This window comes from Andrena cerasifolii, chromosome 12, assembly GCF_050908995.1.
Source record: "Andrena cerasifolii isolate SP2316 chromosome 12, iyAndCera1_principal, whole genome shotgun sequence".
Taxonomy (NCBI): Eukaryota; Metazoa; Arthropoda; class Insecta; order Hymenoptera; family Andrenidae; genus Andrena; species Andrena cerasifolii.
In genome coordinates, this window is record NC_135129.1 from 10,333,576 (window position 1) to 10,360,371 (window position 26,796).

A 26,796-nucleotide genomic window follows, 5' to 3' on the forward strand; every position below is an offset into this window, starting at 1 on the left:
GACGTCAGATGAGTAGCTGTTATTCGTTCACTTTTTAATATTTTTCCATAACAAAATCACCGAGAGTTGCTAAATATATATACCTTTACAATAAGCAAATAGTAGCAAAAAATATGCATTAGATTTTCCACAAAAAATTCCCGAAAATCACGTTCTTTCTCGCCTGCGAACGTGACCCCTTAATGAACGAATGTAGCCTCGGATAGATTGCAGAGCGGAGTAGCGTGTAAAGAATGCATGAACTTGTTCTGTAGAATTCTTAGCAGATTGGTGATCAAATACGCCTGCTAGTCTGAACGAAAAAGATCCGTTCGGAACGCCTGCCCGCCTAACATTCTCCCAATGCCTCTCTACCTGACGTAACCGAAAGAATCCCGGTGTAATATCGCTCGAGGATGCTGTGCCTCTGGAAGCAGCTTCCCTCGAGAGGAGTACCCCCCCGTGTACCGTTCCGCGACGCGTCGAAATTCTTCCCCTATCAGCGTATCCGCAGCTCGCGGCACGGTCACCGTGCGGTCTCCAAACCTCCTCGTTCCAGCGCGCTCCTTCGGCCCGTGTCGTCCACGATTCCGTGATTTCGCTGGGCGATAGGGCACGCGAGGCAAGATCAAGTACCGTAACACGAGGAACTTTGAGAACTTCCTGAACGGGGATGGTTGCGAGGCGGAATGTAAATACGGGACGCGAAAGGCGCTCGTTAAAAGTGGCGGCCGAGGAGGAGGGCCGAAAGGGCCGAGGATTCGGGCAACGGGTTTACTTTTCAGGGGAGGCGAGCAGGAAGTCGACGATCGTTCCGCGAACGATCATCTGGAGCTGATAAAAGGATTTCAGACCGCTCCCCTTCCTTTTCCCTCGGCGTTTCTGGGCATTCCCTGGCCCCGAGGAGGCGCGACACGCTGCCTTGGTCATTTTCTTTTTTTTTTCTTAACAGCCACGCGGTTCCGTTACGAATATTAACCTGGAGAATTCCGAGACGCGGCGAGGAGCGTGCAATTCTTCGGCCAACGGCGACCTTGCACTCGGGGAATCCCGGGAAAAATGCGACGGGGAAGAATTCGAACCATTCGGTTCTTTTATTAGCGATACTAGTCATCGTATCCTTGTTAAAGAGAAGTACATATCTCCTCTGCCGCCCCTAATGAATACATCAAAGTAAGTTCCAAGTGCCACAGATTTACTCAACAGCAGGATTCGATCTTCCCAGTCACCTAACAACGCTCGAGCGTGGCTTCGATTCAATTCTGGACCTTACTCGTGCACGTCCAGCGTTCGCCAATAAAGCTAATCGCCCATCCGGAAAGATCGTGATGCAACGGATCGGAGAAAAACGCAAAAACGATTCATCGCGAAGGGGTCACAAGGAGATTGTTTTTTTTTTCTTCTTCGCTTTATTCGCCTCTCTGCTCGCCGATTCCTGTTTTTCCTTATATTCTATTTTACGTAATTCGTCAAACTTCCGGCACCATCCGCGCCGCCGATTATCCCCGCATTAAAACGGACAGCAGAAACACCTTTCGTGTCCAACTGTCCGTTACAACGGAGGGGCTATAAATAACCTTCGAAAGGAACAGCGAATCTTAATGGCAGAGTAATTATACGGTAATCGGATGTGTCGGAGCGATATCGTGGAACGTTTAATGCGAGGCGGGTTGGGAAATCTCTGAGTAGACCTGTGGATGATCGCAGCGGAGAACAACGGGAGTATAGTGGAGTGTGGGTGGGATTTTTAGCGATAAAGATCCAGGATCATGGACTTAGTTTGCCATCGAGATTAATGAAACGAGCGCAGGACAATTTTGAGGACTCACGATTAGTAGATCGGCTTGCTCTGACGGCGAAGACTCTGAACCTCTCGCTACGTGGCCTGAGTTAGGTCTCCGGTTAGGTCTGCGGTTATCCTCTGCTGGTACGATCGAAAGGAAGGCCGCTTGGAACTCGATTCGAGCACTCCTCGCCATCTTTCGCGGAACATTCTACTCTTCTTCTCCGAATCGCTTCTGGGGCATCGATAAATGCAGCACTGGCTGATAACGCGTCGATATAAAATGCTAAATACTATCTTCGCCAAGCACTTTGCAATGCGGCGTTTTAATTACTCTAGAGATTACTGCTGCAAATTGAAAAAGCAGTGGATAATCACTGAATTCCCATAATACGAGGGGACGAAACGAAAGGCGTAGATTATGATTTCAGGGGCGAGGGGTGTCTGTAATCTTGATTGATTCAAAGCCGCGCGCTGCTTCTTCGTCGCCGACGAGCAGAAGCTGGCAATCGGTTGCTCTGATTGCTTCTAAGAAAGTCGTCGATCGAACTTAAAGCGGCGCTTCGTCGAAACGCGACGCTTTAATTTCCCACCGTGTCTGCGGCGGCGGAGCGTAGCTTGTAATACAATCTATCCTCTTCGCTGCCTGTTTGCACGAGCAAGGAGGATTATTGGAGAAATCTACCAAAATCAGATGACTCCACGGGCCATGAACTTGCCAGCTTCTTGTGCCTGCAATCCTCGTGGATAATGGTTGGCTGTGGACATTTTCAAGGCTCGTGATTACATTCGCAAACAAAGAAGGAGCGTACGAATAGGACTGCAAGTGGTGGACAAACGCGCGAGCAAGTAGAAAAGCCTAAATCGAGCGAGACACTGGCAGGGAATTAGCGAGCCTATAGAAGGAAATTAAGATGACCGAAGGTCGTCGGATTAAGCCCACCACGTCCCATGCGCTCTGGGTAGAAACTGTCGCGAGCTATTGCGAAGATGAAGATGCGGATGAGGAATTAATGATCGGACCCGTCAGGCTGCGTTCACAGTAGGATTAAGTAAACGTTACGTAATTCGAGTTTTCGATTCTAATACCTCCAGTTTAAACGCTATAATTGCCTTCGATGGAATAACACGTCGCAATTACGATTCATTTCCTTCTTCCCCAACGAATAATAGGTTTCCAGGAACTGTCAAACGGTAATCGATTTATGGTACCCGTGTAAAAATGATAGCGTTCAAACTGTATCAATATTAATCGACCGCCAGCAATGTTTACGCACATAGCGCATACCTTTAGCATAGAACTTTGCTTTCCCGTTGTTAGCGAGTCCCGCTAGAAACTTTCGTTATCGTGCCACGATAGGAGTAACCTTCGCGCAATCGTGCCGAAGTTAAATCGAACCTCGAGGAAATTCGAAACATCAAGTTTCCTTTATGATGATTTCCTTGCGATTTATGAGGAAACAGTCGATTCTATAGTGAGATAATTCTATTCACCCAAGGACCACGGAGTTCCGAAGGCTGCCTCAAAATCCTTTTGAAAACGAGATGTACCTTAACATTTAGAGGGCCACCTAAGAATTTGGATACTTTGCCGAAAATGTTGGTGGTATATATGCATAAATTTTAAGTAAATAAAATTTACAATTACAGTGAAAAAATCCCGGCCCTCTAAAGGATAAGTTTACTGCGCTGTGTTACGAGACGAACGAAATTTTCGTTTCCCTTGTCGAGTGAACGTATTATTACGCATCTACGGCGACGGTAATATGCAAAATGTTTCGTCATCCAAGAGCACGAAGCGTCCTTGTAATTTACAGGCATGCACGCCGGCACATGCCGAGAATTTTCAACGGCACGCTGGCAGTAAGGAAACGTTGGCAAAAAAGGATCCGAACGAAAAAGAGCCGTGGCCGGAGTGCACCAGAAGAGAATGTAACGCGATCGATGGAATCGCTCGGCGCTCGCTTATAGAATCCGGCGAAGAAACAACGATCCGAAGTGTCGTGCAAGCTTGTTTGTTTCTCGCGAGTAAAGCGCGTTGCTTGTTTCCGGCCAGCGTGCTGACGCTTTTGCACGGAGGATATAACCGTGAACAACACGACGCAGGGATTCCCCTTTTCCGTCCGCAAGGTTTCTTCAACGACCTCACGCGTTTTATCGTCGTTACATAACTTTACACTCAGCGCACGAATCGCGCCATGCATCTTGCACGTTTCAATGAAACGTTGAAAATTTGAGTGAGTTCACCGCTGCGGTGGGAATTGGCGAATGGAGTAGAATTAAACTCAGGTGACTTCTAAACGAAGAGACACGCCGATTAGAAAACTCGCTGCACACACTCGTGTGCCAGGTAGGAGGCGATGGCAGAAGCTCCGTGCTCCGAATCACATTGGCAAATGTTTGCCGAAATAATTATAACGACGTGTTAAAAAAGAAATCTGTTCAAAGTATGTAGTTGACAGTATCGATTCGTACTCCTCTCTGGACACTTTTCGCGTGTGCTGCACTGGTCCCATGACCACTAGGCACTTCGTAATCTGTTGAAGATCTTGAAGATCAATTAAGATCTCTGCATCAAGAGCCTCGTGTCTCCTAGTTCTTTTTTAGAATCAATCTTCTAGGTACACTTCATCGGAGCAGATTCCCGGAGACCTATCACGCTTCCACGAATGCTCTGTTTACTAGCCAAGCACAGTTCTAACAGTTCGATATCTGGAAACACCTTGTGGTCGGAACCAACAAAGTCCTTACCTCATCGTCAACAAAAGAACCAATAAGCAGGATTTATGCAGAAAAAAAACGCGTTCACCCCTCGACGGTGGGTGCGGGCGAAGAGGAGCACCAGGAGAACATAGTCCCCTTATAGAAGCGAAACGTAACAGGTGCCTAGGATTGAAACGCCTAGCAGGAAGCTGGAGGACACTCGAAAGCCGGACACGGGGCCCGCTGTAAAAAAGGTCAATTTGTTCGGTGAATTGGCGATAATGTGCGTTTGCCGAACCCAGCGAGCATTTAGAAGAGGAGCGACGCATGCGTTCGCATCCTGGACGACGTATCGGCGGGCTCGGCGAAGTGGAGGGAGAGTCGGGGCACGTGTGAAACAGCTGTGGATTTAATCGGCGAGTGGAGCAGGTACGAGGCGACGCATCAATCGGTTCGGGCTCTCCTTGCCAGGAGGCTTCTCAATCGCGGACGTTTATCCTTGTCGAAGTCACTCGACACAATCGCGCGTAAAACCGCGAGGAACACCCCCAGTCGTCGTCACGGTGGCACGTGAGATTCCGAGAAACAAACAGGAATAAAAGAGAAAGCAAGCGGACAGGATCCTGCAGTGACCGCGGTGCAGCGTGACATCGCGAATCATTGTGTCATCGTGTGTCAATCCTCGACCTGACAATCGCACGAGCACCATCATCCGAAGCTCGAGAAAACTCCGTGGGAAACTGGCGCGGCCAGGTGTAAGAATCAGGTTTGGCGAGGCTGCGCACGTGTAGGAAGGAGGACAATCGCGTGCTCTAATCGGTCTCACGTGGGCCGGCGATCAGGTGACGCTAAACAGCTTCTGCCCCGTCGAGGATCACTCGCGGCGCCGGCTAATTGTGTCACGGAGGATCTACTAATTACCGGCTCGCTGGACGGACAGTGAAACGAGACGTGCTCGTTTAACGAGACAATGCTGGTTGCGCAATAAAGAGATCGGACAGAGCCGATCGAACGGAGGAGCGAGCTGTTGCTCTAGGAAATATCAGTCCTCCTGCTTCCTATGTCGCGCTCGAGCCTCCTGATCGCAGGACCGGGGATGATCGCGATGCGCTAGGGAAGAGAATTCGGCAACGAGACGATCGGAGCGGAGGAGAAGCCGAGGAGGAAACATGACCGGGTTCAACTTGAGGAGGCTGCTGCAGAATAGAGTTCCCGTCCTGAAGTGGCTACCCCTGTATAGAACTAACGACGCGCTGGGTGACCTGGTTGCGGGCCTGACAGTGGGCCTGACCTTGATACCGCAGGTGGGGAAAGAAAAGTGCTCGTACCGTGGTTAATTGATCGTGGGCGCTGTTTCAGGACCGGTGCTGTTTCTACCGCCGCTTTAATTCCAGGCGATCGCGTACGCTGGACTGGCAGGCCTGACGCCGCAGTACGGGCTCTACAGCGCTTTCGCGGGCAGCTTCGTTTACATTGTCTTTGGTACCTGCCGGGAAGTCAATATTGGCCCGACCGCGTTGATCTCGCTGCTGACGTACACGTACGCGAGGTAAGGACACCCCCAGCTGGTCTCTGGAACAGAGGCAGAATTCACCGGGACGGGATGTTGAGTACCGAACGGGGCTCGAGCAATCTCAGCCGTGGACGTTTTAATCGCACAATGCGGCAGTTGAATTCGGTCGTGCATGTAATCGCGAGCAATTGAGGCGGCGAATGGATGAAAGGATACCGTTGCCCCCTGGCCGCAATTAGCGCGAGAGTCGCGCTCCATGAATCTAGGCGGTAGCCAATTTACCCACACTGGGGCCTTTAGAACTCTAGGCGACTGCTTCCCTTCGAGGTCCTTGCATTTTAAGGGGCCATTCCGGTTAGCACGATTCAGCGATTTTCAGGGACTTATTGCGACGAAACTAATTACAGTAATGGAATAAAACTTTTTTCTATTTATTAAACTACGTTTCTGCAGTAAATAAAAAATATAAAATTTGTAAAATTATCGCTTTTAAAATGCGTTTGAAAGCGGTCTTGATGACACGTTTAAAAATTCATACCTCGTTCATGAAGGCGATTTCAGCTGTTAGACTTATCTGAACCCAAAAATCCAAACAGATTCTTGATCACTATGACTGTCGTTATCGCTTGGACTGTAATTAGTGATTTTCATCTTCAAAATTAGCAAAGTGGCGGGCAAAATGCAAGAAAAATGTTTTTCAGTCTTTCTTCTAGAACCTATGTTCGATTTTAAAAGTAGGTCAGACTCAATGAAAATACTTGGTTGTAATCCCTGCGAGAGTCACAGGTGTGCAGAATAAGCAGTGAAATTTATAAAGCAGTCGATTCGATAAATTTTCAGATTTTATCTTCACGATGTGAAAAAATGACGTTCCTATTGGCATTTTCTTATCTCCGCTACGCAATCTGGTGGCGAGAATTAATTGGCAGTATTGGGTATTTCGACTGTTTGATGATCGATTCTGTAAAATTTAACAGATTATTTAATGACAAAAACATTATTGCACTGTTCCAATACTTGTGTGACACCAGTCCTGTAACGCGATTGACCCGATTACAGAGCTTACTTTAGTAGATGGCGCTCCCACAGTATTTCCCAATACAGGCCCACTGCGGTCCCTACAAAATGCCTCTGTAGAAGCTAAAATAATCGGAATTTTTCCATGAAAATTTGACAGCACATTCTTCAGGATATGTATGTACTCTCGAAAAATGTTTAAAAATAAAAAGCGATTTTTTCAACCCGTCCAGGGGCATCCCAGAGTACGCCGTCCTCCTGTGCTTCCTGTCAGGATGCGTCACCATTGTCCTGGGAATACTTCGGCTAGGGTTCCTGGTGGAGTTCGTCTCCATACCAGTCGTCTCCGGGTTCACGTCGGCTGCGAGTCTGATCATCGCTTGCAGCCAGATCAAAAGCCTGCTGGGCCTCAACATACACGGGGAAAGTTTCATCGAGATTTGGAGGGAGTTGGCCGGCAACATAGGTCGTACCAGGATCCCTGACCTAATCTTGTCTTGCTGCTGCATTCTAATTCTACTGACCCTGAAGGTAAATGCCGCGTGGACGTTGACGCAAGCGAAACTAGTTCTTACACGCTGCGAATGCATAAAAACCCTCGCCGGCGCTTTTTTAACGCCGCCTTATTGTTTCAGTTGCTGAAGGACTGGAAGGTCTCGAATCGAGTGCTCCAGAAGTCCATCTGGTTCCTGGGAACCGGTAGGAACGCCCTGGTCGTGATCCTCTGCGCCGTGGTTTCGTACGTCTACGAGAGCCGCGGCGGAGCGCCCTTCGTCCTCACGGGGCACATCGACGCAGGATTGCCGTCCGTCGAGCCTCCGCCGTTCTCCAGGTCCGTTGGTAACCAGACGGAGACGTTCCTAGACATGTGCAGCAACTTGGGAACCGGGATCCTGATCGTTCCTCTGATATCGATAATCGGGAACGTTGCCATCGCCAAGTCCTTCTGTAAGTTCCGCGCCTCGACGTACCACGGCTTCCTCGAGATAACAATCGGCTGCTTCTGTTAAGCCCGTGGCCAATCCCTGGATGCCACCCAGGAGATGCTGACCCTGGGTCTGTGCAACACGGTCGGTGCGTTCTTCCACTCGATGCCAGTCACTGGCTCCTTCTCCAGAAGCGCCGTGAACAACGCGTCCGGCGTCAGGACACCTTTCGGTGGCATATACACGGGTAAACAATTCTGCGCTTTTATCTTTTACGATGAAAGAATACAGGGGCAGAGGCTGAACGAAAAGTTAACATTGGTCGCAGGTATTCTAGTCATTCTCGCTCTGAGCTTACTCACGCCATACTTCTACTACATCCCAAGAGCGACGCTAAGCTCGGTGATAATCAGCGCGGTGATATTCATGATCGAGGTGAAAACGATACGGCCGATCTGGAGATGCAGCAGTGAGTAGGGAAGATTAACGGAGGATTAATTGATATTTAACTGCCCTTACAACTGCCGTTCCAGAACGAGATCTGATCCCGACGCTTGCAACATTCTTCGCCTGCCTGTTCGCTGGCGTCGAGCTGGGGATCTTAATAGGGGTGACGATTGATCTGGCTATATTAATTTATTTCAACGCCAGGCCGACAATATATATCGAATACAGAAATGTAAATACATAACAATGATCGACGAAGACTGCTGGAAATATCTACTTTAAAAATATCCCCTCTCTTTTCACCACAGACTCCTACGCTCAGCTACATCCTCGTGCGACCCAGTGCCGGGCTGCTTTTCCCAGCGGTGGACTACCTGAGGATATACCTGATCGAGAACTTGGCCAACGACCGTCAGAAGCTAATGAAAACCTTCAAGAACTCGAAGATCGTCGTCTTGGACTGCGAGCACATCGATAAAATTGATTTCACTGCGGCGCACGTGCGTACAACTATCGCAAACGCAGCACTTCCAATTTGCCCTGGATTTTACTCGTCCCGACTCTTTCTACGCTTTCACATCTTCTATCTGAAAGAAACATCGTCGGTCTCGCCTCGAGGAAAAAGTGGGATATCGTTATTCCCTCGTATCGCGTGATTAATGTCGCAGGAAATACAACGCGATTGCCGAGAGATCGCTCGGAGCCGTAAGATCCAGGACAAATTAGAGCACATTCTGCTGTCTCGCTCGAGTTCATCAGTTTCTAACGTCTTGCAGGGACTGAACATGGTAATGAGAGATTTCAAGGAAAAGAATCATCGTCTGTTAATGCTACGGCCGTCCAAAGAAGTATTGCAGAGCGTGCAATCGCTTTCCGAGGAAACGATTCGCGTGGTTAATACTGACGTCGAGCTCGTGGCCGTTCTAAAGGAGTTAACTACGATCAAACGCATTCAGGAGATCGGCACGGAAATGATAGACATGTCGAACGGAAAAGCTGCGGGTGGCGCGATGGACGAGCTCACGAGCACGAAACTCTGAAACTGCCCGCGAGTCTAGCGGAACGAAACATTGAAAACGAAATCAATGACTGAACGTTCGAAAAATATCGAGAAACACGAATTCCTACGAGAAGTTCCTCCGCTCTTTTTTGTCCTTGTTCCTTCGTGTTTGTCTTCCTCTCTATTTTTTTTGTTGTTTTAAATACATATCGAAAATTGAGTTATAGAACCATCAACGACATCGTATAAAATCGTGGCGAACATTAACACGTATTTACGGTGTATACATATAAGAATCGTATGATAATTCGTAGGTTGTTTTTTTTTCTCCTTTTTTTTTGTAACTTTTTATAAAGATATTACGAAACGACCAATAGTACTATAGTTCATAAGAAATTACTTGATTTATCTTCTATTTCAAAGAGACTCTATTGACACGTGCATTTCTTAATACGAATGAAGGAATAATACTGCTGCTATAAATGCATATCAGAATATGTCGAGGGGTATATAATATATGTAATACGTAACGCCTACCATGTACGGCAAGTTTACGTTTTATTTTGTAAAAACTTGTAAGTCCTCGAAAAATAAACTATATGGTATTTCTTAACAATATAAGTAATACTATCAAACAAAAATAAATCGTTACACTCGGTGCACACACCGTTGCATAAAATACCGCGGCCCCCGAAACTGAGCGGGGCCAAACAAAGGAAATGGAAGAAAAGAAAAAGGATTAAAGAAAAGTCGTGTTGCCGATATCGAGTCATGGAAATGAAATACTACGATGCGCATCGCCGTATCCAGTACCAGATCGCGATCCCGGCGACGCGCCATCGACATCGCGCGAGCATTCCTTGTTCTTTGCAAAAAATAACGAAACATCCCTGTAACGCGAAACCAAACGTTGATTAATCGGCTTGGTACTTTCAATCGTAGGAACTTAAAAGCATGTACACCGAAGGAGTCGCGCTTAACTTAGCCGGCGCGTGCCCGTTCCTCGCGGGACGCCTCGAAACAATCGCTCGATTATTATTAAAAAAGTACGTAAAGTCCAAGTAACGAGCAACACCGAATCTGCAGCGACTGCGTATTACAGAACATCTGACGAGAGTCTAGAAAATAGAATCGCTACCGCGTAATTGTATTTTACCGAAGGAATGGCAGTACTGGCATTTCTATGGGTCTCCTCTCGGAGCCTCTCGGCTCGAGCAGTCTATCCCTCTATTAATGCGAAACGTCTAACACGATGTACGTGGAATGCATATATCCGTATCGAAGAAAAGGAACGACCGACATTACGATATACACACAGACACATGTACGCGCAGAAAGATAACTATGAGACAAACGGATGAAGAATGGTAAGGTGAGACGTGCGACGATTCTGCACCGCTTAAATCGCGATGATCTAAATACCGAGAACAAGAAGTGCGTTTATGGTACTGTCAGCTCGCTACTGTTACTTTGTCGCCTTACTGCTCCGTAGATTTACGTATGCCGCGGCCGATAGGCGCCCTGGACGTCAGCTCCTTCGGTGTCGTCTGGTAGGTCGCGTGTCTCTGGTAGTGAGGGTTGTAATGCTGGGAATTGACGGGGTGCGTATAAGCCACGGGCTTCGCCGCTGCTCGCAGAGGCAGACTCTGAACGGTGTCGGTGTTTCGGGAGTAGTTCACGCCGTAGTACATGCAATCCCTTGGCGAGACCATCGGCGGCATGCACTCGGAGTCGACCTTCGGGACGTCGTCCTTCCTGCCGCTGTCCTGGTGGCTCTGGTACGCTGAACAGGCGTCCGGCATCCTCTGGTAATTGGCAGCGGTGAGAGCTCGCGACGGGTACTTCTGGCTCGCTTGCATGTGCACGCTCGAGGGGCTGTTCCTCGCGATGGAGTCCATCGCGGCAGCGTACGAGTACGGCGACGTCAGCTGGGCGTCATGGGAATAGTTCTGATACTCGCTGGACATTGGGCCTCGGTACTGGCTGGACCTCGCGTTCATGCAGCTGCCTTTCATCCTAGCGCTGCTCGCCTTGCCCCCGTGCACGTTACCTGGGTAGCTCTCGAGCTTCGCCGAGGGCACAGAGAAGCCCTGGCTGCTCTCCAATTGCTGCAGCTGCAGGAACTGCTTGAAGGGGTTGCTCTGCACGGACGCAGGTACGGTGCAGTTCATGGTGTCCGCCAGGCTGTTCTGCGGCAACACTTGATTAGGATACGTGCCGCAGTTGGAGTAAGGAGGATTCTGGAACAATGCCGCCGGATACTGCAGCAACGGGTTCCAGCTTTGCATGCACATCTGTGGCACGTAGAACAGCGGGTGCTGCAGGTAGCCCGTTTGCTGAATGTTGCTGTAATCCGCGTTGCACAATTGTCTGGAGTTCGGGATCTGCATGTTCAGAGGAGAAGTAGGATTCATTAGGTTCCCGTAGAGGTACATGTCCGGGAGTGGTAAGTTCCATTGGTTGTGCTGACTGGACACGGGATGATTATGGAAACCGGGCGGTGGTAAGACGGACGTTTGGGTGTTGTGCATCAGAATGCTGGCGGGCTCGCTTTGCATCATGTTTTGGCTCTCCATGGTGTAGGAGGATGTATTCGGAACCATTGGACTGTGGGAGACGATCGTGGTGTCGGCCGTTTTCCTTGGTACGGTCTGCGCGTTGGTGTATTGGTTTAAGTACACCGCAGACATATTTTGGTACGGTACGCCGTTCCCCATTGAAATGGCTGGGTTACAATTGCTGTGCGGCTGTACGCTTTGAGGAGACACGTGCGACGCCTGCTCTGGTTTTTGTTGCGCTACGTCTAGTAGGTACAGATCTCTTTCAGGATTCGGAATGTTCGCAGACATATTACTATATTGAGCATTGGTCTGATTGAAGTAACTCTTATTTTGTACGCCCTGGTGACTCTCTATCTGCTGTGCATTGGCTATGTGAGACGCACCTTGTAAATCGGAGTAAAACTGGTCTGACGTAAGTTTAGCCTGCTGCACGGAATTGTCGATATACGACATCGCGGAATGATCCACCATGTTCACTTCTTGAACGTTCTCGGAAAATGTAACCGACCTCGTTTCCGTGTTAATAGAAGCTGCCTTATTATTGCTATTATTATTACAAGTGTCTTCTTGTTCAGTCTTTACAAGTTGTACTTCTGTTCCATTGCAGGCGGCTTCTAAAATCTCTGGCTCTTGCGACGTACGAGTAGATGTATCTACAGCTGTGGAATCTTTGGTACTGTGTGAACAAGAATTCAATGACTTTGCAGACTGTACATTATTTACACTAGATGAGCCCGATGTATCAGTCTTGTTTGTATTACTAGCACCATTCACTGTCTTATGTGGGTATACAGTTATTCTTGAGTCTTCGGGCGGAGCACGCGCCTTCGCGTCTACCGAGCACGGACGAGTCACTTTGAATTCCTTCACTGGATTATTATCAGCAATGGTCTTTTTATGATCCTCTGTTCTCACTTTCCCGTGCAAATCTTTGGAGAAGGTCTGAGGAGCACCTGTAGAACTTCTATAAGTGCTAAAGTTTTTCTTGAACTTTTGCGCGCATCCTTGGTCATCTTTCACGTTTTTATCAGCGTTAGTCTTCCCACTGGACAGATTCTGATAACTTTTTTTGCATTGCATAGAATTCGATGTTTTCATTAAATTTCTCTCGTTCGTGCCGCATTCTGGAACATTGAAATCTTTGGAACCGATCCCCGAACCACTCTGACTGAATCGTGTATCGCTAATTTGTTTATTCATCGCAGTCTGCTGATTTTCGCATTTCTTTTTTGACACGGTATCGGCTGAATTCGACACGTTAATGTTATTATTAAACCCAGATGTATGCTTAACGGAATTTTCTTCCTCCACCCTGGTCGTGTTTCTTAAATAACGCTGTTGCGGCTTTATCAACGCCTTGCTCGGGTTGTACTGAACATTGTATGATTGAGTACGTGTTACTTGAACCTTGTGACACTTAGTCTCGCCTATTTCGTTACTCTTTTTATCTGACTCGCACCTAGATGATCTCAATTTTGTAGCGGAAGATTTACTTTTGTCATCCAATCCTTCCGCAGACAATTTGTTTCTATTACCACTATCGTTAAGCATAGAAAAATGCTGCTTAAAAATCTGCTGCTCCTTCGTTTGCAAGCCCCTTCCCGTAATTAATTGTCTATTATGGCCATTAAATTTACCACACTTATCGCTAACCTTAGGAGTTATACCCACAGATATTCTTTTAGAATCTGCAGCAGGCGTTGATGTCTTATTATCAATAATACTTGAATCCGACAACTCATCTTTATCTTTGGAACCCTGTTTCAAAATGGTGCAAGGCTCTTTTAAAGAACTCCCTGCAAGTAAAGAAATATGTTTTTTATGCAATTTTTGTCCCAGCAACGTTAGAATTAAATCTAGAAAAGATTTAATTCTCACCTGCTTGCTTTTTCAGGCTCTGATCGCTCACTTTTCTAGTACTAATCTTTGTAGCTATTTTTTGCATACTTCTCTTTAATTCTGATGTAGGCTGCGCTTTAGATTTTGCGTTATTATTATTGTTATCGTGGCATTGCTTCGAGCTTAATTGATCGCCTACATCAGTGTCTGACTTTGGCGAGCCGGGGGCATTATGAATAGTACTCCTAATTACACGAATAATTCTTGTGTAATATATACAGCAATATGACATACGCGTATTTCTTATCGCTTAAGTTAATTTATTACGTACCATTCATCAACACCTTCGTTATGCGATTCGTCAATTTTATCTTTTCCCCCTTCATTAATTCTAAATTGTTCTAATTGAGCAGTAACGATATTCTCTGCCAGATTCATGCTCGCCGAAGTTTGCTCGTCCAGTCTCTGGACGACCAACGACTGAGAATTCGGGAACAACGCACTAGTTACATTAACGTCTTTATTCCAAACAGTCTCCATGCCTTTTCGAGAAGAGTCAACAATGGTTAAACCAGAGTGAATCGGCTTTGTAATACTACCGCCGTTATCTATATCTTTGTTTGCGTCGGGATCATTGTCTCGTAACTGCGGACTGTTTGAAATACTGCTGGTTGACGCAACTTTAGTACTTTCCGCTGTTCCTTCATTTATTTGACTTTTCAGCGAGCAATCTATTATTACCTCTTTCACATCTGGATGGGTTTTCTTTGTGCTATAATACAAAGGTAAATACAAAACATTAGGAAACACGTGCTAAATCGTTTTCTAATATTTTATACTCTCTTTGAACGCAGAGAATTCTGTCGCGAATTAAGATACTTTGTTTCTATCATTATGACTCTCCTTCTACTAAGACAATGGACAAACAGTCATCGTAACGATATTTAATGCCAAGGAAATGTACTTCTGACTTAGTCGCACATACTCTATCAAAGTATTCGTGACAAAAAGGAATGCTAATTAAAGTAATCACACGAAATAATATAGGGACAAGAGAAACTAAATAAACTAAAGTATATAAATGAAAATGAAACGTACTGGCCTGAGGACAGGGAATTACTTTTCAGCCACTGCATACCATGCATCTTGCCAATTATAGCCATCTGCTCTACATCGTATGCCTTTAAATCTTTAACAGTGGACCCCATTTTACCTATCGCAGATGCAGTCAGAAAACGCTAAATGTATTGCGCAACAGAACACAGCTACACGGTGTTATCCGGCGGAAGCTCCGGATCAGAGAATAACGTGCTTGTGAAATACCCAACAACACAAAGATATTTAGTACATATTTGGATGCTGATCGCATTTAGTTAGGATCGATCGCCCAGACGCGAACCAACGAAGCAATACTACGTATTAGGAAGGAGACGATTTCAACAATCGCCGGAAATAATGTATTATTTTACGCGAGTATCCTCTGGTTACTCAACAAAACATATGAACAGAAAGTCAACGAAAATAACAATCACCCTGGCCAATTAATTTGTCTTAAGCATACATCGAGTTTAATTAACGCACAGACCGGATGCAATTACAATAATATACATTTACGACGTATTAGTTGATACTGGACGAATACGACATTAGTGTGTATGTTTAGTTGAATAGTAATTAAATGATCAGTTCTGAGAATAGTGAGTTAGTTAATTACCGTATATCTAATTGCCCGATGACGATCGAAACGTTAACCCCGGATTCTTTTGTAGAAACAGTTTTCCTTTCATTCGGTATAAGAAGATTACGAAGAACACCCGACCACCATAAAGGACGCCATAATACTGATAGAGAGGAGGATGCGCAAATGCAAACGGTGGAATAACCTGCAGATCCGATCAGAGAGATTAACTTCAACACGGTCCATTCGTACGTTACGCGTTACTTGCGGGCACGATCTGCCTGAATCATCTTGATATCGATCGCAGGACAGGAGGGATCGTCGTTTTAAAGCCACGGTACGTTTTCGAAATTCAAATAGCGCACCTTTTAAAGGACATTTTGAAACGCCGCGAATCTATTGGCTGTTGCCCGACTAAACGACAAACCAGATTTGCTCGTTCTAAATTACCGACTGCACCGCAAATGCAGCCCCTCTATGGAGAGACGCGGGAACTGCACTTTCTCCGGAAAACCAGCCGAAACGAAATGTCGGTTCCTAAGTTCAGTTTATGGCGAGATCGTGGACGGCGCGTGTATTTCTTCTATTCGTACTCTTTTGCGGATATTAAAGTCGTTCGTGCGATCGAGTTCAAGTCCGGATTTTTTAGCTGATTCGCTGGAGGGGAGTACGATTAGTATGTCGGCGCTCGCAACGTTTGGTTATGGCCAGCTCGTGTATGCGATCGATATCTGCGTAAAGAAAATGACACGTACGAGTGAAACTCGTAAAGACAATTGACGGTATGTTCACTGATAATGTACACGTAGAACGTGCATCTTATCTCGACTATATCATGGTCCACTATAAAATGGTCCCGTACTTAATTCCCTATCAACAAGTTTGCTACTTAGTGACAGAGGCTGGCGCTTTGCCGCTGCATAAGTAGCTGTAAAATTCTTGTGCATCTGGCCTCGTAACGGTTTTTTTAGTGCACGCGCGATAATTGCCTATGAAAAGGGTCAAGTAGCTATGGCCCTTTAAATAAAGTTGATCGAGATAAACGGCGATCGAAGGATGTTGTGAAACATAGTATATACTCGTGGACAGGCCGAGTGTTCAGTGACTCGTAAAGAGACAAAAAAGATTCGCCTTCGATCGCCGTAGCCTTAAACGCCGGGTGAAATTTATCTTGAATTTTGTGCCTTAATTATACTGTGCTGACGAGCGAGTTACGATTGAAACTCTGCCACTGTCGAAGATTAGGATTAGAGTGTAGCAATAGTTAATTAGTGTCGAAAATTCGTATCGCTTCCGTGCGTAGTATTTTGAGCGATTATTTCGCCTCCGTATCGAGAACGATAAACTTGTTTTCGCCGACGATTCACATTATCAACTATTAATACATACGTGCGTGCATCAACTAGTACATACGTTCTTAATTCACGTTCGCGACGAATTCGTATTGTTCGCGATTCGTGTAAAAACTGTGAAGGCTGGCCGGCGACTTTTCCTACACCGTAACGTAAGACAAATTTCGCGTTCCGCCGGGGTATATAAGCAGCCGGAAAGCCTTCGATCTCTTTCAGTTCGTTACTATTTCGTGAAACGTGTATACCGTTGATTTAGAATTTAGACAATCGTCTTATTTCTCGCCTTTTATTCATAATATCGCGATAGATGATACCGTAACGGAGACGTAATTGAAGAATACTTGCGCTCGGGAGGGAAGCTGCGGCGCCCATCGGTGAAAGTTTCAACTTTCACAGGTAAAAATATTTCGCGCTTTTAACAGACAGTTACCCTACTCATTGCTTCGTGATAAAGTAAATAAACGAACTCAACTATATAGATAGTAAATAATTATTTTTTAAACTGACAAGGAATTGGAAACGCAAAGTGTTACCGTATCAGGTGTTATACTTTTTTTGCCGAAGGTACGTAACTTACGATGGCCTTCGAGATGATCGACCGGCGGAAATGGCAACCGAAAGGTAGCCAGCTAAATAAATTCTTTCGGAGACGAGTACCGATCATTAACTGGTTACCGAAATACAACTCGGAAAAGTTGTTAAGCGATGCTATCGCTGGTATTACTGTTGGGCTGACTGTAATGCCGCAAGGACTCGCTTATGCGACGCTGGCAGGGCTGGAACCGCAGGTGGAAAGATATTCTATTAAAAGTTCTACGTAATTCCGTGATTATCAAATCACATTTGATATGATAGTATTCTTTGCAATCTCTGCACACTTATCTAATTCAGAACTGTGTAAACACACTTGAGATATTTAAAACACCGAAATGTGTTCTACAGTATGGTCTCTATTCTGCATTTATGGGAGCTATGGTATACATAATATTTGGTTCGTGTAAAGATATCACAATTGGACCAACTGCACTTATGGCACTGATGACTCATGAATATGTACAGGGTAGAAATGCAGACTTTGCAATACTACTTGCATTTCTTTGTGGTTGCATGCAATTGTTGATGGCTTTCTTGCGTTTGGGTAACGATAGCATATCAGTTGAAATTTTGAACTACAGCACACACCCTTCCCAACTGCCACTTGTCTCAGCTCTAAAATTATTTTGCAGGAGTACTTATAGACTTTATATCTATCCCAGTTACAGTTGGCTTTACCTCTGCAACGTCTGTTATAATTGTCGTTTCTCAGCTGAAGGGTCTGTTAGGTTTAAAGATTTCCTCTCAAGGATTCTTAGATACATTGACTAAGGTGGTGAAAAACATTCATAAGACTAGCCTGTGGGATACTGCGATGAGCTTTTCTTGCATTGCTATTTTGTTAATGTTCAGGGTAATAAACAGTGGAAAATTAAAATTATTTTGCGGCTACAATTGGTCGATTGTGAAATTGAAGTATGTTCTTTTGATTATGTAGAAAATGAAAGATATTAAGTTCGATGCCAACAATGAGAAGCCGAACACATGTCAGAGAGTACTAACAAAGGTGATATGGCTAGTGTCAACAGCTCGTAACGCTATCATTGTCATCGTGTGCTCGGCTATTGCCTATAAGCTTAACTCCGTCGAATTTGGTTCCCCGTTCGTTCTTACTGGCCCAGTGAGATCCGGTCTTCCACCTTTTGGTTTACCTCCGTTCCACACTCGAATCAAGAACGAGACGCTTAGTTTTGCTGAAATGTGTTCAGAGATGGGAGCATCTATAGCATTAGTACCCATAATTGGAGTTCTTGGGAATGTAGCGATTGCTAAGGCATTTGCAAACGGAGAGAAAATAGACGCCACTCAGGAACTAATTACTTTAGGAATTTGCAATGTTCTTGGGTCTTGCGCAAGTGCAATGCCTGTTACTGGCTCCTTCAGTAGGTCCGCCGTGAATCATGCCAGCGGTGTAAAAACACAAATGGGTGGTTTGTACACGGGAATATTAATATTACTGGCGCTGAGCCTGCTGACGCCGTACTTCTACTTTATACCAAAGGGTAATGCTCACTCGCCTTCTCTTCGCTCGTGTCTAGCGTATCAAAGTAACGTGTCTAAGCTTCCTCCTTTCTTGTTCTTTTAGCTTCCCTATCAGCGGTGATCATCTGCGCAGTCATATATATGATCGAATATCAAGTTGTGAAGCTCATATGGAAAACTAGTAAGAAAGATTTGATTCCAATGTTTGTCACATTCTCGTTTTGCCTTATCACTGGAGTGGAGTATGGAATCTTGTTAGGCGTAGGAACGAATCTCGTGTTCTTGTTATATCCGTCTGCACGTCCTACGATACACGTCGATAAATGTACAGTGAGTAGCAAGTTAAAGTGATTCTCTGTCTAATCTTGTAACTTTCGATAAACGTGCATCTTGAACATTTTAGACCACTTCTGGGGCTGACTATCTATTAGTCACGCCAGGGAACAGTCTCTACTTCCCTGCTATAGATTTCATTAAAAAGTCCGTGGGCAATGCCGGAATAAAGCAGGGTTCTAGTCAAGTTCCGGTTGTAGTCGATTGTAGATATATCCTGGGGGCAGATTTCACCGCTGCAAAAGTAAATACTTGGGTACTAAGTACATATGCTTGCATTTTGTCGGCAAAGATTATACGATAATCGCACCGTGTCTTCTCGTTATAGGGGATAGCAACGTTGATAAATGAATTTAACAATCGAAAACAAGGTTTATATTTTTATAATCCGCGATCGGACGTGGTGGCTGTGCTGAAAGGTGCTTGCGGGGAAGAGCTCCAATACATCTCAACGCAAGAAGAGCTGTCGTACTTATTATCAACGCATCAAGGTTGTAATACAAACAGATTACTTGGCATATGCAAATTATTAAGCGCATACTTCTGCTTTACATTTTCAGACAAAACATCGCAACAGTTGTTGGAAATAGCACGCGACAAATCGCACGATCCGTTGATGTTAAGTAGCCCTGAAGTGATTCATCGAAATGGACGCTCCTGCCACGAACTTAGCGAAGTTACGACCACTTTGTTACACGCCACAGCTAGTTAGAGAGATTAAAGGTAATTACGCCTGATTTTCCGTTTCACCGCGAGGTTCTTAGTTTCTCTTGCTCTGGTTTCCTGAAACTGAACTGCACTCGTGCACTTCGTTTGCGCAACTTTGTAGAACATTATCCTTTGAGTCTCAGTATTAAGTAACTTAATGTTCGCAACGTTAAAATGACAACTATTTATTAAGTGCGAGTTGTTAGTAAAATCACAAACCGTATAACGCGATGAAAAAAAAGTTAAGTATATATGACAGATTTTATAATAATAAATATGTAAATACATATATCTTCGTGTACATAAATGAAGCATATTGTTGTATCTCTTGTTTTTTTTTTTTATGTTTGTTGTACCAATCAGAAATAAACGATATGATGTACTTTAAAATCACCTCGCGCTATTATTTACGAACGTCACTTTCCAGTTTCAACCCCGAGGGAAAAGGCACTCGTGTTCTGAAAGGCAAAAGTTTTATTACAGTTTCGTGCTAGCATAAGTAAACCAAAGATAATAAGTTAAAAGAAAGCTCTCATGTACAATGGTAGCGAACCACACGCACGCACACACACACGAAACTTTTACGTTATCGCGATCTTAATGGTTTCGATTATTTTTACTCTTATTCTTCCGACGATATATACACTCTTATTTAAACATTTATAAATTACAGTCTTGTCTTTAAAGTTTTATAATTACAGATATGTAAATACTTGTAGTGAAGAATATATTGCACGATCAATGAAAAACGTGTAACGCTCCATCACCAGAATACCTATCTTCGTAACGGGTACGTGTTTACCCCAATTATCAACAGTATTAATTACAATATAAATTAGATCTTCAACATTCCCGGTAATACTTATAAGTATCGCACTGGAACAATGCGTCCGCTTAATTTCCAATACGTACTACGAACTTTAATTCCGATGTTTTCTTGCACCGAATATCTGCGCACAAACACCTACAAAGAATAGTACGAACGTTGCTTACCAACTATTCCGTAATTAAAGCGTGCACAAAAATACTCCATAATACAATAATCCGCGATACGCACTCCGGAATTACAGAAATCTATAAAAACACACGATTACATTTAATACAGCCCTGAAACGATATCGGTGACTTTCCCGCGATTTCCATTCGCGGACGAGGTCGTGTTCCTCCTACCAATCGGGCTCTCTTTGACTGGCTGATTCCCCGTATACTTGCCAGCGTTGAATCGGTGCTTCCCAAGACCGAACGTGTCGTAAGTTCGCCCAGCGAAGATCCCGGAGTCCTTCGACCTATTCGAGAACCTACCACCGACATTCTCGTTCTGGCAGAACGAGTTGTGCCTAACGCCGTTCTTCGTCAGTATCATGGGCGTGCAATCGAACTCGAAGTCGTCGTTCTTCTTAGCCGTATTCAATTCGTTTTGGCAATTCCATTCGCGGTTCCTCTGCTCCTCGTACAGCTCGTCGCTCCTCAATTGCTTGTTGTTCACGTGCCCGGAGTAGAATTCATCGTTCTTCAAATGTTTGTTCATTGACTCCTCTGCCCTCCCATTCGTCTCCAACTCGTAGCAACTCTTGGTGTCTTCTATTCTGCTGGATTTCGACCTGATCAGCTGCCTGTCTTCCCGCGACTTCTTTGTCTTCGACTGGTACTTGGTCGAGCTCCACTGGCTCTTCTCTTCCGTGATGACAATGTCGATCATCGAGTCCAGACCCTCGTCGATCCTGTCCAGAGACTTGGTCAGCAGACTGGGCGACTTCGGGGCCTCGATGGACCTTGGCTCCCGGGTTACCAGCGGTTCCAGGTTGAAATCCGTCACGTAAAACAGCCCGCTGTCGCTGCCCCCTCTGGAGGAGCACTGGTCCTTCTTGGCGACGTGAGAGACATGGTGGAAGGACTCTGACCTGCGCATTCTGGCCCTGGGGTTCTCATCGCTGAAGAATTCTTGCTCCTGTTTGTTCAGGTTCTCGGAGCTGCCCGGCCTCCCGTAACTCTGAAGACTTCGATGCTCGTCGAAGGAGTTCAAGCTCTCGAACTTCCGGATGTGGCTCTCCACCCTGCTTCTCGCGGATCTTCTGGATCGCGGACTCGAAGCGCTCGACTCGAGGTAATCGTGACTCGTGGACCTGCGAAGGAGCTTCCTTTTCTCCACTTCGCTCCTGTACTTGGAGCCGTGCCTTTGAACGAACCCGTCCGCCTGCCTGCTCGCGGCTCTGCTCTTCAGCCCGCACGAGCTCTCGAAACTTCTAATCGTCTTCTTGTCCTTCACCTCGCTTTCACTGAAGTGTCGAAGATCGTCGAAGCTCTTCTTCAGCTTACCCTCGCTCTCGTTCTCCATTCCCTCCCTCGACTGCTTCTGAAAGTGATTCACCGGGCCGGTACTCCTCATCTGCACCTCGAACGCGGGATTCTTCCCGTTGTACTTCAGCCGAGAGGCGCTCAAAAGAGAATCGCTGCCGTCGCCCAGGGTTTCCTCCTCGATCTCTTCGTCGTGGGAGTTGTAGGTCTCCTCGTGGTCGACGAAATCGCCGTGCCTCACCGCCATGATCGCCGACAAACACGGAGGCGACCTCCTGGGTGGTTGAGGGTGCAGAATGGTTGGTACTATCGCGTCTTCTACGTCGGGCCCCTTTATGACGATCTTCACGCTGCCCTCCACCGAGGATTTCGAGATCCTCCGCGTTTCAGAGTTCACGCGCCTGGCGCCACTGGAGCCCGTACCGAAATCTCGATCGTTGCCGAAGTAGGTCACCTGTTCACCTTTTATCATGCTCTGAGACACATTCGAGCCTGGGTTCGACTTTGTAACCTTGCCGTCGGGTTGATGGTCTCTCTTCAGCACTTTGTCCAGCAAATAGGTGTCGGAATTGTTTAAGGAGATGTTTGAATTGCTTCTGTACACCTTGGATTTCGAGGGATGATCGTCACAGGAGAGATCCTGCTTCACCGTGCGATCCATCCGACTCTGTTCGTGATTCTTGTCGTCGAACTCCTCTTCAGCGTCCTTCACGATGATCCTTAGCTCCTCGATCACGTCGTCTATCGTCGTCTCCTGATCGTTGTCCGGCGACGCGTTCATCTTCCCGTGGCTGGTCCGCATCTGGTGCTTGGTGTTCTCCGGGCTGCTCGACCTCTCCGACGAGCTGATCCCCTCGTCCTCGGCGTTCGAGGAGACCTTCGGCGACTGCTTGGCGCCGAGCACCGTCACCTTCTCGCGATCCTCCAGGTTGTAATTGTTCAGCTTCTCCACTTGAAGCTGTTGGAGCTGTGCCTGCAGCGACGATACCTTTTTGCTGAGGATTCTACAGGTATCCTCGGCACGCACGACCCTTCGCTGCAGGGCGTCCACGTCGACGCAGTTGTGCATCCATTTCTGAACCTCCTTGTGCAGAAGATCGTGCAGGGCGTCCTCCTCCCTGCCGTCCAACTCTTTCAGCCATTCTTGAAGGACCTGCGGCTCTAGTCCAGCTTCGCAGGCTTCGGCCTGCGGAACAGACAACCGGCGGCTCCGTGTTACCAGCGTCGGACAGCGCTCTTGGTTCAACCAAACCGTCGCACTCCCCCAAACGGACAGCTTACCTGAATGTACAGTCTAGTCTGCGTCCGCGGGGCGGATTTCAGGAAGGCGTTCAGGAACGAGACTCCCGCGACTCTGAGCGCGATCGCCGCTCGGGGAGCCAGAAGCGCGCCAGCCAGGAACCGGAACCGTCCACCTTCGCCGTACTTGAGTCTCAAAGTGGAAACCGCCTCCGACACGGCCGCGTGGCCACCTGGGGCTTGGCAGACCTTGGTCAGCAGCTGGAAAGCAGAGAAAGAAGCGAGAGTTCCAAGGAAATTGCTGGATTTAGAATGGATTCCTCTCGCGTGCCACGTTTCTGTGTGCGCATCGGCTGGAAACGGCGCGTAATTAATCGGTACGCGTTACGAAAATGGGAATGGGGCTTTTTCACGGCAGCCTCGCTGGCAACTAAGGGCCGTCGACAGTTCTTTCGCTGGCGAGGCAAGATAATCTGTTTTATTCTCATTATATTCTTGCAGCGCTGCTTCTCTGTGATCACGCGCCGTGCAAGTAATTATCCAGTTCGGTTAGTCAACATCTGATCGTAGCCGCGATGCTTGCCAAGCTGCACTTCCTCGGCCGCAGGAAACAAAAGGCGGGCCAGGTGGGGCTAGCTTGCAAATGAAGCCGAGTAACGTTCGGATAGAGGATAAAAACTGGTTCCGAGGACGGCCACTCTCGAAATAACGGGGCCCCGGGCCCGTGGCGCTGGACGTGTTTGCTGAAAACGCGGGTTTACGACTATCCGAATGGGTCAGAGGCGTAAGCAGCAGGCGGCTCGCGAAATGCATCCAGCCTGACCCACTATCCTCCTCGACTTGGCCAATTATTCCCGCCCATACGTTCCAATTACCCGTCTCTGCTGGAGCTTTGCGAACACGCCCGATCCAGCCGCGATTCTTACGCTACGCGCGGAACACGCGTCCGCGCGGATGTCTGATTGAGCACGGGACGCCCACTTGTAGGGATGTCGATATTATTACGAGTAATAAGGAAACGACAGCGACGCGATAAGACGCTCGCAGCGTAAGCAGATGCGACCACCTGTGCACTTGTGTACAGTGTTTCTGCTCGTAGGACTAAAATAAAATACGCACTGGAGCGGGTTTCTGGTTGGACGCGGGCACCCATCTCCAGGACCATTAATATTAATAAGCGAGCGATAAAATTGCGATAAGGCGACAACGGAAACAGCGCGGAGCTTTCGCTGGGCGAGGGACACGCGACGGACCCGATCGTACCATTCTCGGTCGAGCTTCTTTTTTGATTAACAGTACCGTGGCACTCGGAACGGAAGCGACGATTGTTACCTGGAGAGCTAGAACCCGGGACCGGTTCAAGCTACTGGTCAGGCATACTGCCAGCGCGAGAAGACCGGGTTGAGCTTGCACCAGGAGCCTCGGCGCGTCGGTGCATCGCTCGGCGCAGGCGGCCAGACACTCGACGCATCCCAGCTCGTCCAGAGCCGCTCTTCTAGTGCCAACTCTCGGCCCGGTGTGGCCAGACGAGGGTGGTGAGCTTTGGGCCAGCTGAACGCCGCGAAGGGTCTCCAAAAGCAGGGTGATCCCGTCGGCCGGCGGCGAGGCGAACTCCTGAACGAAGCTGCAAAATAATTTTAATTATCCACTTGAAGAAATCTGGGCGCTCTGAGCTTCTCCATTCACAGAGACGGGCTCGAGCTCTACGATAGCTTCCTCGCAAATGCCTTAATGAGTTCCTTTGCCGAGACTTTGGAGGGCAGAGGCTTGTTGTTCGTAAAGTGTCGTGTCGTTGACTCGGTTTGCATAATTGCGGACAGGTGGACCGGAAGTACCTGCTGAAGGTACGGGCGTAGCGTAGCCTTCGAAGGCGAGCGAGACCGTAGCAGACATTGAACCGCTGACAGAGAGTAAAAAGTGTAATTACATAATTATGGGACCTTGGGATTAAGAGAAAAAGCAATCCGGTTCTATAGGCGCGCCTATAAAACCAGCAAGCAAGCTCCTTTGAGCTTGTCAACGGAGTGATTATAAGAGTGACGGTACAAGAACCCGATAACTATTAATGAAGTTACCGCGATGAGGGGGGGGGGGTGGAGGAAGAGGAGGTAGAGGGGGGCGGGGGCAAGAAAGTACACTTCAATTAAATTACACACTTGTCCAGTTACTGAAACATCATTATTAAAGCATAAATCCCGGGAGCAGCGACAGCCTGTGTCAATACAAGCTCGGTGGGATCATATTCCTCGACATTAGCGCGGAAAGAATCCCACCGTCCAGCGCGTTACGCGACGCCGACGATCGATTTTCATTTATCGTAAGTTTCGAATGTCAGCCGGTGTCGTTGTCGATATCTCACGCCTCATTGTCCTTTCAGGTGGCTCGTTCAGATATCGCTTTATCAGATATCACCTTATCAGATATGCCCGCCGATCGATCTGCCAAGAGAGGAGCAGCATAGTTTCCCCTGGGAACGGTTCCGTGCCGTCGGGTACGCGTGTGACGGCCTTAAGGTAGACAGCTGCAGCCACGAGGAAATAGATGTTATGACTGTCAAACAGTGACAGATCCACGGAGCAGTTTGTTTCGAAGCTGCAGGGGCTGCGTCTCCCGCGGAATAATTCTGTCGTAATGGGCGAGATCTATCTTTGGCCGTGTCACGTTAGTTCCCTTAATTATACGGCTGAAACACGTGTAGCATGATGCACCCAGCTCCGCGCACCTTGCAGCAGACTCTGCCCGGAGCCGTGAGAAATCCTCTCGCAACCAAGGCTTTTGTCGCTTTCTAGCGGCTCCCGTTTTCTTATGTAACCGTGTCACGTCCCCCGGGACGCTTGTAAAACCGTTCGAGAATTCGCCTTCTGGAAGGCCAGCTCGGTTTATCAATGTACCCACCGCGCTATCAAGTCCCGCGCGCAACAGCGAAGATAAAGTGAAACTCTAACCCAGAGCGACGGATGACACTGTCGCGACGAATGAAATATCGCGCGCGATACGGGAAACAGTGAGGACACGAGCGGACGATAATTCGACACCGTCCGCCCACGTGCCTTTCAAGCAACTTCGTTATTATTTTATCAGCCCTCCGAAGATCCCCCTAAAATTCCTCTATTCGTTCCCGGCTCTCAGAGGCGATGATAGAGACGCTAGAAAAAGACGTTGCCTTTCATTCGAGAGTCGACGGAGGTGTAATTACCGCGGTGGAAATTCCGAGGCTTGAATACAGATTAACAAACAACCGTAAATCATTTGCAGCACGCTAGCCGGGGCTTTGGAAAAACACGGCGGGAAAGGAGGAAGAATGAAAAGGAAGGACTGCCATTCACAGAGACGTCCGTCTAGACTCT

The 26,796-nt window shown here is 47.1% G+C and overlaps 4 protein-coding genes across 8 annotated transcripts in view; 2 read left to right on the top strand and 2 right to left on the bottom strand.

Moving 5' to 3' along the window:
- The first annotated feature begins 4,626 nt into the window (after positions 1-4,626).
- On the top strand, positions 4,627-9,989 carry LOC143374996 (sodium-independent sulfate anion transporter). Its single transcript, XM_076823668.1, has 9 exons — positions 4,627-5,769; positions 5,860-6,014; positions 7,229-7,526; positions 7,631-7,943; positions 8,007-8,168; positions 8,250-8,390; positions 8,455-8,600; positions 8,677-8,868; positions 9,145-9,989. Exons 1-9 carry the CDS (start codon positions 5,635-5,637, stop codon positions 9,406-9,408), a joined length of 1,806 nt encoding a protein of 601 aa, XP_076679783.1. The 5' UTR covers positions 4,627-5,634; the 3' UTR covers positions 9,409-9,989.
- LOC143374990 (uncharacterized) lies at positions 8,665-15,625 on the bottom strand. 2 transcript variants are annotated; one of them, XM_076823649.1, is made up of 5 exons: positions 15,483-15,625; positions 14,867-14,981; positions 14,100-14,540; positions 13,877-14,013; positions 8,665-13,725 (listed from the first exon to the last, which is right to left on the bottom strand). In XM_076823649.1, the coding sequence occupies exons 2-5, from the start codon at positions 14,974-14,976 to the stop codon at positions 10,847-10,849; spliced, it is 3,567 nt and encodes a 1,188-aa protein (XP_076679764.1). In that variant the 5' UTR covers positions 14,977-14,981; positions 15,483-15,625; the 3' UTR covers positions 8,665-10,846. The 2 variants fall into 2 exon arrangements, with proteins under 2 accessions (XP_076679764.1, XP_076679763.1); XM_076823648.1 differs by having other exon boundaries at positions 13,808-14,013.
- A 333-nt stretch (positions 15,626-15,958) lies between these two features.
- Positions 15,959-20,305, top strand: LOC143374995 (sodium-independent sulfate anion transporter). 3 transcript variants are annotated; one of them, XM_076823665.1, is made up of 9 exons: positions 15,959-16,228; positions 17,106-17,194; positions 17,363-17,586; positions 17,741-17,936; positions 18,025-18,245; positions 18,330-18,894; positions 18,978-19,204; positions 19,278-19,451; positions 19,536-20,305. In XM_076823665.1, the coding sequence occupies exons 3-9, from the start codon at positions 17,377-17,379 to the stop codon at positions 19,917-19,919; spliced, it is 1,977 nt and encodes a 658-aa protein (XP_076679780.1). In that variant the 5' UTR covers positions 15,959-16,228; positions 17,106-17,194; positions 17,363-17,376; the 3' UTR covers positions 19,920-20,305. The 3 variants fall into 3 exon arrangements, with proteins under 3 accessions (XP_076679780.1, XP_076679781.1, XP_076679779.1); XM_076823666.1 differs by lacking the exon at positions 17,106-17,194 and having other exon boundaries at positions 19,536-19,698; positions 19,768-20,305; XM_076823664.1 differs by lacking the exon at positions 17,106-17,194.
- A 66-nt stretch (positions 20,306-20,371) lies between these two features.
- Positions 20,372-26,796, bottom strand: part of Mwh (multiple wing hairs) — a 46,621-nt gene continuing 40,196 nt past the window's right edge. For both annotated transcript variants that reach the window (XM_076823650.1, XM_076823651.1), the window contains exons 4-6: positions 24,782-25,073; positions 23,492-23,710; positions 20,372-23,396 (exon numbers count right to left, since the gene is read on the bottom strand). In XM_076823650.1, the coding sequence (XP_076679765.1) occupies positions 21,012-23,396; positions 23,492-23,710; positions 24,782-25,073 (2,896 nt within the window). In that variant the 3' untranslated portion in view covers positions 20,372-21,011. The remainder of the gene's footprint in view (positions 23,397-23,491; positions 23,711-24,781; positions 25,074-26,796) is intronic.